Below are 9,671 nucleotides of genomic sequence, written 5' to 3' on the forward strand. Positions count from 1 at the left end.
CTGCTACAGAAATCTTATTTCTGTAATTTCCAATATTCAGCTTCATTTATCCCTTTTAGAAGAAATGCAGCTTTTTATAGCTTGCTTTTCTCTCCCTGCCTTCTGTGAAGGCACAGGCAAGAGAGTGTCAGCCTGAAGTAAAGAATTAGGTTTAAAACCCCTAATTTGGGTCTGCAGGGTGAACCTCCATCTGTAGCTGACTTGTGGGAGATTCTGGTGCAGAGTGAGATTGGATGAGCCCTGTGTGTGCGTGGCAGGCAGGGAACATCACCTGCAGGAGACCCTGGGGGGGACACCTACCTTGTCTTGCTTAAGGCTGCCCTGCTCCCCTCACAGGGGATTACCAACAGCTCTTTAAAAAAATCCTTCCATAATGCCTCTCTCAAATTAATAGTCTTTCTGGCCCGCTTTTAGCCACTCTCCTTTGATCGGGGAAGTGCTTGAGAAATAAACCATTTCTTACTCCTCTGGTCATTCTTACACAGTCGTGTCTGGACCGGTTTTAGCCTGGGTCTTGCTGTGTTACAGAGGGTGTCCTCTCTTCCTTTGAAACTGGTAATCTTGCAGCCTCTTTGAGTTGACTTTGTTCCTTTTTGTGGCTCATCTTCCATTGAATGTCCCAGTCTTTGGGCAATAAATAGTGGAGTTATCCACACCTTAAGCTCCTGTTTATTCTTGGAGATCACATTCATCCTAAAATGTCTCATGTCTATTTAGCAGTTTCTGCTCTGATGTCCCTGTGGGCCATCTCTGCCTTCAGCTCTTTTCTTGCTACTTCATCTTCCCTTTTTTTGATCTAGGACTCCACTTTTCAGAATTTTAGCAGCAAGCAAATGGTTTGTGTCTTTAGATGAAAATATGACTTAGTCATTCCTTCTTCTGCTTTTCATTTGACTCCGGGTGATGTGAGAAAGCATGGTGGAGTCATGTTATAAACGGTTATTTTAAGGTTTCCTTTGAAGAGTGCATCTGTCATTGTTTAGGTCCATCGGCTTTCCTCTGGGAGCCAACCCAGAAGAAGATTAACTCTTGCTCAAGAAAATACGCCTGTAATTAGGAGTCTGTTTTATGGATCTGATTTTGACCCTGATCCTTAGGGTTTCATAAAATGTGTTGGAAAATCTGACTGGAGGGTGGCGAAGGTAGGTGGTAGTGGCAACATGTGCTAGGGAGACGAGATGTTTTTCTAGGCTACTTTATGTAAAGCTTGTTTCTTAGCTTTGTTCCGGTAGAGGGCGGGGGTGGGGGGGGAGATGGATGCACGAAGAGTCTTACAAAATAACTCGGTAACTATAAATAAAATTCCATGTAATCTGTAAGGCAATTTGAAAAGAGCTGTGAGAAAAGTGAGCTCTCGTGTTGGTGAGATTTCTTAGGCTGGCATCAAGCCTGCTTCGCTGACACCAAGTTTTAGTCCGTGCCTAGAATGCTTTGTACTTGGGAGGCTCAGTAGGATTTTTTTAGCTTGGTTCTTGAGTATAATTTTAATGTACTTAAACCTCAAGTAAATAAGGTATATTGTTTAAGGGTTTTTTTTAATCACTGAAAGGATTTGAGAGGGGGTGACTTTCTGATGGGCTTACTGAAATAGTAGCTGGACCTACTTCTTTCCATTGTATTCCTGCAGCAAAGTTACAGATTAAAGCTTATAAATAGGAAAGATTAACATGCACAGTCTTCTCTTACCCAGTTGAAATTTGGGATTGCAGAGCAGCTTGCTGCAGTTCTGTCAAAGATGTGCACAAGGGACATGGTTTTCCCAAACTCTCTTAAACCATTTTGCCTTAATTTCTATATTCTTTAATGGTTACCATTTAGGCATCTGTCAAGTGAATATCTGTGATTAAAGGATTTTCAGAAAGAGCAAAGATTTGAGGATTTATTTTTATGATTCCAGCCTGCACAGACTATCACCAAAAGCATGTAGGACAAATCCCTAGTTTTATCGGTTTTACAGTATTTTCACTTTGGAAGTCTCACTCCGTGTTGCCAGAGCTCTGAAGCAGCAATTGCTGTAGTGTCTAACGGTCTTATTCTTTCTCTGCACAGGGCAGAAACATGAGAAGCTCTCCATGAGAGAGAAGATATGGGAGAAGAGCAGGGGGAATTAATAGTAGCAAGCTGTGCCGGGAGAAAGCAGAGCAGTCATAGCTGGCCGATACACACTGCATTGTTATAGTTTGGAACTCTGCTAAATATAATTAGTAAGGAGTTATGTATTAAGTGTATAATCGAGGCTTTTTGATCCTTTAAAGTCTATCCAATTAATCAAGTGGAACTGAAAGATAAGTGAAATTGTGACTAACTCTTCTCAGGATGAATCGACTTGTTAATATTTTCAGATAATTAGGGTTGGGCTTTTTCGGTGGTAGAGGGTGTAGTAAGGTAGTTGAATTTCAGGAAAAGCTGTAGCTGTTTTGTCTAGATAATCCCTTTACAGAATACCTAGGTAATTACTTGATGGTGTAGTGGTAAAGAGACTGACAAGACACTGCACTGGATAGGCAGATGGATTAATTAGTCCCAACTTGCTTTTTCGAGGAGACTGTCTTATTCTTGAGGGTCTAATTCTAACAGCATCTGTCATGAAAATTGAAGTAAGGACTGGAAACTGCTCATCAGCAGCACTGCTGACTAGCTAAATTACTTCAGTGTAGTACAGCATATTTCTTCTGCAGAATATTCTTCCCACAGTACCTTGCTGCTTCAAAATTCATTTTTATTGCAAAACTGACTGGTTAATGCAGTTGTTTTAAGGTGGGTTTCTGTAATAACCACGGAAGGCTTGTGAGTTGGAATATTGAACAAGGCTAGAACTAAGGTTTTTTAAATTAAAAATAAAACCCAGTACACTCTGCAGTTAAATACTAATGAAAGTATTCCTAGCCTTTCTAGTAAGATTTATGGCCCTAAGAACATTTTGAGACACTAAATACATATACACGACAAGTTGTCACTACCAAAACACAATGCTGTCATGTAATTAACTGTCAGTATTTAGGTTTCCAGGGTAGGTCTCCCCAGGCATGAACTGCAGCCTTGAGTCAGTACTCTTACTTTTCAGGCATCCTGTTGCTTTTGTGAAGGTGTCAAGGCGTTGGTTCATAATTCAGGTCTTGTTTTCAGGGTTGTAGTCAGAAATTACTTCTGTTGTTAAAAGATTCTAGAGAAGGTAGGAATGGGTTTTGCAGCCAGTTGCCAAGGAGCACTCGTATATGAGACCTGGAGAATTTATATCATAATGCTAAGGAAGTTGTGTAGTTTCTGCCGTGTGCATTAACACCTGTCCGTGCATGGTGGGAAGGATAGGTTTGAGATACACTAAACGGGAAGGTACTTGGTGTGCCTTTCGGACTCCAGCATCTGGGACGCAGATATCTGTGGTGGATTGAGCACTAGGTACACATTAGAACTTGCAGGGCCACTTGCCATGCTAAAGCAAGTGGGGAGAAGGCAGCTAGCCCAGGGGTTTCCACTTTGTGTTGGTTCAGTCATCTCACAGATAGCGGTACCAGAATTTATAGAAACTAGCAGATTTGGTGAGAACTTCCTATTACCCAAGGCATAAACTTTGCTTACTATTTATGTTGACTGGTGGTTTGAGAGCAGGAGGCCGAAGTGTTTGGGGGTGGGAGATAAAAGTAACCTCCTGCAGTTCTGGCTGCCCTCACAGTGTAAGCATAGCTGTGAACCAGGTGCTGCAGCACTGCGTGATGCCGGCCGCCTCCCTCCGTGGTGTGCCAGCTTCACGCCAGCTAAAAGGAGAAGATTGGAAGTCAGGAGCTGTGTTCTTATGTGACACTGGGAGTCAAACAGGGGATGGGAACAAAATCCGAGTTGCTGACAATGTGTTTAATGTTTTAGGCATCCTTTTTTCCATCATGGGTTTCAGAAGCATTGTGGGAGGGGCTTTTAAAATGCATAAAATAGAGGATGGTATTGGTCGTCAACCCCCATACACTTCATTGCTGCCTTTGCCTTGTCAGAATGCTGAATGTAATTCAAACCCTGAAGTCCAGGAAATGATGGAGTAAGGGCCAGCACAAACCTTAATATAATCTTAATTCTGCCCAAGGAACTGATTAGAGGTGTTGGAACAGTTCAGTAATGGGGTAGTATAAAAAGTAGGTATCAAAAACTGAGGAAACACCCTTTTGTTTACATTTTCAGCTTTGTATGTGCTCCAGCTTCAAGTAGGTGGGAGATACTGTTAGCTCCCAGCCACCTTTGAGAAAGCACATTACCTGGGTTTGTTAGGTTGCAGTTAATGGCAAACAAGGTTTTCTTCTCACGTGCATTGCCAGTGACATGATGTGACAGTTGGTAGTTTGTGGGCACAATGAGATGTCACGGAATGAAGGACTTCTCCCATCAAAGGTGGAGGGTTTGTGACATTTAATGTGTCTGAGAACATTTTAAAACATACAGCAGGAACATTTGCTGTAGCTCTTGTTTGCTTTACATGACTAACCCAAAATTGGATGTAACCCGTGGTGGCTGTGCTTTCTTCCTAGGGCTGTAATAGTGCTTGTAACATGGAAATTTGATGTTCTTAAAGAAGGTTTCAGCTGCATTTTGGTGCTTATATTACCTTGACCTCTTATTTCCAATTTAAGTTGTGAGGATTTGGCTACCCTTCACATTTCTGAAGGATGTTTCTCTGCTTGTAAGGTCTGCAGTTACTTTGTTACACTAATTACATTTAATAAATATTTTTTTCAGTATTGTCACGCAACAGATTTTCTTTTTCGAAGGCAGGGAAAACGTGTACAGGAGCCTAGAGGTATGACCTTCCCCTGGGTGAGACCCAGGGGAAGAGACCCAGATTTTAATTCTCTTGACCTGTAAGGTGGGAAGAGGCATACCGAGTCAAATCAGGGTTCATTTTGTATTCATCTACTATTCTGTCTCAGGCAGGGCCAGTACTAGGTGAATAAGGTATAAATAGCTCAGGAATAGAATGATACTTCTGCCTTTTCAGCTTTCTGATGTCTGCCTCTTTATGATCGTAATGCCTGATGCTTTTTCTTACATGAAATGCCTGATGCTTTTTCTTACATGAATTCATCTAATAGGAGATCAGATCTGTCACATCTCAGAAGGGAGACTCAATTGGTTTCATAAAATAAAAAGGGAAATACTGATGAGAGGCTGCAGCTGGTGATGCTCAGAGGCGGATCCCAGGCTACCCTGGCAGCAGCATACGCCTCTTCAGATCTGAGCTCGGGTCTCCATTGCTTCCTTGGGCATGGGGACTGGAAGCGAGTGGTGTACCTAACAGAGTGTGGTGGGTGGTTTCTGTAAGAAATGGCGTGACAGTTGAAAAGACTGAAAAACCATGGATACCTTTCTTAAGCCTGAAGGCAGTCCAAGACTACCTTTACACCTTCTACTGACCACCACTTACCTGAGTGATTTCTGTGGAGCTTGTTTAGAGGAGCATGGTAGGGAGAGGTGTATCCTAATAAGATCCTGGAAGTTGCAGGCGCAGTCTCTCTGTGGATTTAGCTGTCAGTCGTTTATTTTCCTTTCATCACATTTGGTTCCATTTTCTCAGAAGGACGTGAAGACTGCGCAGGGTAATGGAGCCTTTCCCACCCACCAAATGTTTCCAACTCCTTTCTTGTCAGTGCTGGTGGCTTGGCTGTGCTTTTAATGCAAAATGTGATTTCCCCTGCGAACTTCAGAGTGCATTGACCCAACTTCCCAGATGAGTCTGGGTGCTGCCAGTAGGACATGCAGGGAAATGCCTGTCCTTAAGGCCTGAACCCAAGTGCCTGGGATGATCTCAGATGCAACAAACACAATATTGTGTTACTGCCCGGCACCAGCTGTCTTAAGAGACTGCCTACGGATTGCTAAGCATCAGATGCCTAGCTGCCTATGACTGCTTCTTTTTTAATGCTTCACATTGCTCAGCACAGCTAGAATTAAACCCTTAATGTTTTCATTATTGCTTTCCCAGTGGGACACTGAGTGTCAGCAAATTGCAAAGTAAGCTGAGCCAGTAAAGGAGTTTTGGAATGCTTGCAGAGGATTCCTTGTGGACAGGAGAGGCCTGAGCTCCCTGGGATTTGCAGGGTTTGGGAAGCACTCGCTCATGTTAGCTAAAAGCCGCTCCTCCCCTGCTGTACTCTGCTCTCTTCCCTTTGTCACACAGCCTTCCTCCGCTCTCTCTACAAAAAGGCTTTCATGCAATCTGGCACGTCAGCTGTTGCCTTTGTGCATTGTGTTGGGACCGGGATAAAGCGTAAGCTCTTCAGCCCCGGTGCTTTATCGCATGGTACGAATGCTGATGGTGCTCTGGTTAAGAAAAAAACCAACCAAGCAAACTTACAAATAGCAGTAACTACGCAGATTTGGGAACTGTGAGGTCCTAGAAGTAGTTGTATTTTTAAAGATTTCCTTAGTCTTTCCCTTTTTTAAAGCTGCTCACCTCAGTATTTTCATCATGGAAAGCTGCATTGTTAGGAGGCAGACTTGTGCGTAGATCTCAGTAGTACATGACTTATCTTCAGAAAGCCAATTAGTGCTTGAAGCAGAAGCTAATCTGCTTCACAAGTATAATTTACATCCCTTGTCTTATAAGCAGCAGCAAGCGACCACACTGCAGAACATCATCTTAAAGAGCAAGTACTGGTCTGCTTCTATACATCTTTTCTCTAGGTTTCTATTTCTAGAAGCTTTTTCCATTAACTAAACACATGTCAGTGTGAACACTGTGTGGAGAGAGCCCAATCCGCTGCAGCAGAGCTTCTCCAGGGAGATAGCTTAATCAGCCCTAGGGTGAGTTCTTAAATAAGGGAGGTGACAGACTGTAGGAAAAAAGCAAACGTGAAATCTTTGAAAAGAGAAACGTGACTCCAACTTCTGGAGGGGAGCAGTTCTGTTACACACTGTAAAGCATAAACAGAAAACAGTTCTGTTATGTGAGCTGGTTGAGCATCCATCCTGACTTCCCTCGCTGGAGTGAGCAGTTAGAAATCAAATTCACACGGACCCTCTGAAGTATGAAATAAAATAAGCCCCAAACCCAGCTATGCTATAATCCAGCACCAGGGTGCTGACAGAACCTCCCCAGCACAGATCAGTACGAAGACCACAATCCAGCCTCTTAAGAGATACATTTTGTGGGTTACCTTGCTTGGGCTTTACCCCAAACCCTGTTGTTTCAGGCATGAATTAGCAATGCAGTGTTGGCACTGTGAAGGAGCGTAACTTGCCCTCTCTCTTTGCAATTGTTTTCAAACACTTAGAACGGACTGCAGGTATCGGTGTGGGCACTAAGCACCTTTCCTTGTGGCAGCCAACGTATCTTGTTTTGGGAAGGGCCAAAAACTGCGGCTTGAGGCACCAGGCGATGTAAAAATTAAGACACTCCAGCTCTGGCTGCAACCAGCGTGCTGTCAAGCTGTGTCAGCCTTTGGAAGCAGAGGGGAGGAGAAAATGGAGTGCCGGTGAGCTGAAAACAGATGTCGACGCACGGATTGACTTCAGCGTGTTTGTTTTCCATTGGCAGGTTGATGGCGCCTGGGAGTGAGATTCGGTTTGTCCATAAGCACATGGGCCTGGTGCCGGGCTGGGGAGGAGCTGCCCGGCTGGTGCGGATTGTGGGCAGCGGGCCTGCCCTCCGGCTGCTGAGCGGGGCTGCCAGCGTGGACCCCGAGAGAGCTCTGCGCCTTGGGCTCTCGGAAGAGACGCTGTCATCGTCAGACGAAACCGGAGCGGTAGAGGAGGCCCGAGCCTGGCTGAATCAGTACACATCGGGTCCAGCCAGCGTGATCCGGGCTGTGAAAAAGGTGGTGACAGTGGGAAGAGAGCTACCACTGGAAGCTGCCCTAAGGACCGAGAAGGACATTTTTGGCACTGTGTGGGGTGGGCCTGCCAATTTGCAGGCATTGGTGAGAAGACCAAAACACAAGTGATGGTCAGGGCATAAGAAATGTTCTTGACCTTTTTGCAAACAAAGCTTTCACTGAAGCAAGCATTAAACTGAACCATTTAAGGATTTGTTCCTTCAAACTGGCTTTAACATTCCTGTTGTTCAAGTCAGGCAGACGTATTTGCTGTGCAGCCACAGAGAAATCCCCAGCAGATTCTTTACTGTCCTAATCACCCACTGAATGGAGATCAGTGAAATCAGTATGTAAAGGTAAATACTGGGCTGAGAATAGAACTATAAGACATTCGGAATCAGGCTGAAGATTATTTTCTTTGGAGTTAATTTTTCTTTTTCTAACTGGTATGGAATTTAATTGACTGCAAGATACGAGGTTTATTTATTTTGCCAAACAGGTGCATCTAAAGCTGCAAAATACGAGTTCCCCAACATGCAACCAGTGGCATAACGCAGCCTGGAAAGGATGACAACTAGCGAGATGATAGTTTGTATTTTTTCATCTTCAGTGTGTTCTTGGTATAATTGCTGAGAAAGTATCCAAGGATACTTCAGTTTTCATGGTGATTTTTATAGGAGAATCTCGAACTCACTGAGGAGCTTACAGCCCTCACTCACTGACATGGATCTGGGTTCTTAAAAACATTTGTCACTCACTGCTGTAGGAACCAACTACCTACATGTGCATCTGCACGTTCCTGTAGCCTGTGCCACTGAGCACATGCAAAGCTCCTGACCTAGTTCTTCACCCTAGAACTTCGTTGAAATCTGGTAAGGCCATAATGTACCTGAAGGAGCCTACAAGGAAGCTGGGGGGGACTTTTTACAAGGGCCTATAGTGACAGGACAAGGGGTAACGGGGTTAAATTGAAAGTGGGGAGGGTTAGATTGGATATCAGGAAGAAGTTCTTCACAGAGAGGGTGGTGAGGCACTGGAACAGGTTGCCCAGAGAAGCTGTGGATGCCCCATCCCTGGAAGTGTTCAAGGCCAGGCTGGATGAGGCTTTGAGCAACCTGGTCTAGTGGAAGGGGTCCCTGCCCATGGCAGGGGGGGTGGAACTAGATGGTCTTTAAGGTCCCTTCCAACCCAAACCATTCTATGATTCTATATATCATACCCCAGAATGAGATTTCCATGCCTGGGCGGTCAGAGTACTTCACCATTCTAGAAAGATGGGCCTGGATTTGTCTGACTGTGTCTTGATTTAGAATGTTTTTACTGGTAGAGTGCATTTGGGCTGCAAAAGACTGGAATACTTGGAAACTCGGTCTCCATGCTGGTGACTGTACAAGTCATTGGGTAACTTAGTGTGGGGAGGTTCCCTTTAGAAACTGACACCCAGTCCCTGCTTTGTCAGGCGATTCTTAAAATGCAACATCTGTGAGAGCAAAAGCGTGCAGACACAGCCATGACTGAGAGTTTCCTGTGCTGCTGATTAGGATGCACTTGTCTCTAAATCCAGGAGGGGCAGAGATCAGAGCCCAGGACCCATGTACCTCAGGGGTGCATGTTAAAAGGAGGAAACTCTGTGTGCCACTGGCACGTGTTCTCGATCTGAGCAGACATAACTAACGCTACGTACGTGGTACAAGCTGCTTTAGGAAAAGGAGGTGATTCCATGGATTGAAATCCATGTTACCATGTCTGAAGTGTGGCAGGATTCCTAGGTTTAGACAGCGAGGTAACTATGTATGTTAGAGGATCTTGGGAGAGATCAGTGGTGGGAATTGGGCCTGGATTGCCCATTGAGATTCTGCACCTTTGGAGCAGGTG

The 9,671-nt window shown here is 44.5% G+C and overlaps 1 protein-coding gene across 2 annotated transcripts in view; it reads left to right on the forward strand.

Annotated features, from left to right (window-relative positions):
- ECHDC1 (enoyl CoA hydratase domain containing 1) overlaps positions 1-8,005 on the forward strand; it is a 32,508-nt gene extending 24,503 nt beyond the window's left edge. The window contains exon 6 of one of the 2 annotated variants that reach the window (XM_010150631.1): positions 7,520-7,925. In XM_010150631.1, coding sequence (XP_010148933.1) covers positions 7,520-7,925 — 406 coding nt within the window. Of the gene's footprint in view, positions 1-7,519 lie in introns of both variants that reach the window. The other variant, XM_010150630.1, reaches the window with a different exon arrangement.
- The last annotated feature ends 1,666 nt before the right edge of the window (positions 8,006-9,671 follow it).

Source organism: Eurypyga helias, unplaced genomic scaffold (assembly GCF_000690775.1).
Source record: "Eurypyga helias isolate BGI_N326 unplaced genomic scaffold, ASM69077v1 scaffold18184, whole genome shotgun sequence".
NCBI classification, from domain to species: Eukaryota; Metazoa; Chordata; class Aves; order Eurypygiformes; family Eurypygidae; genus Eurypyga; species Eurypyga helias.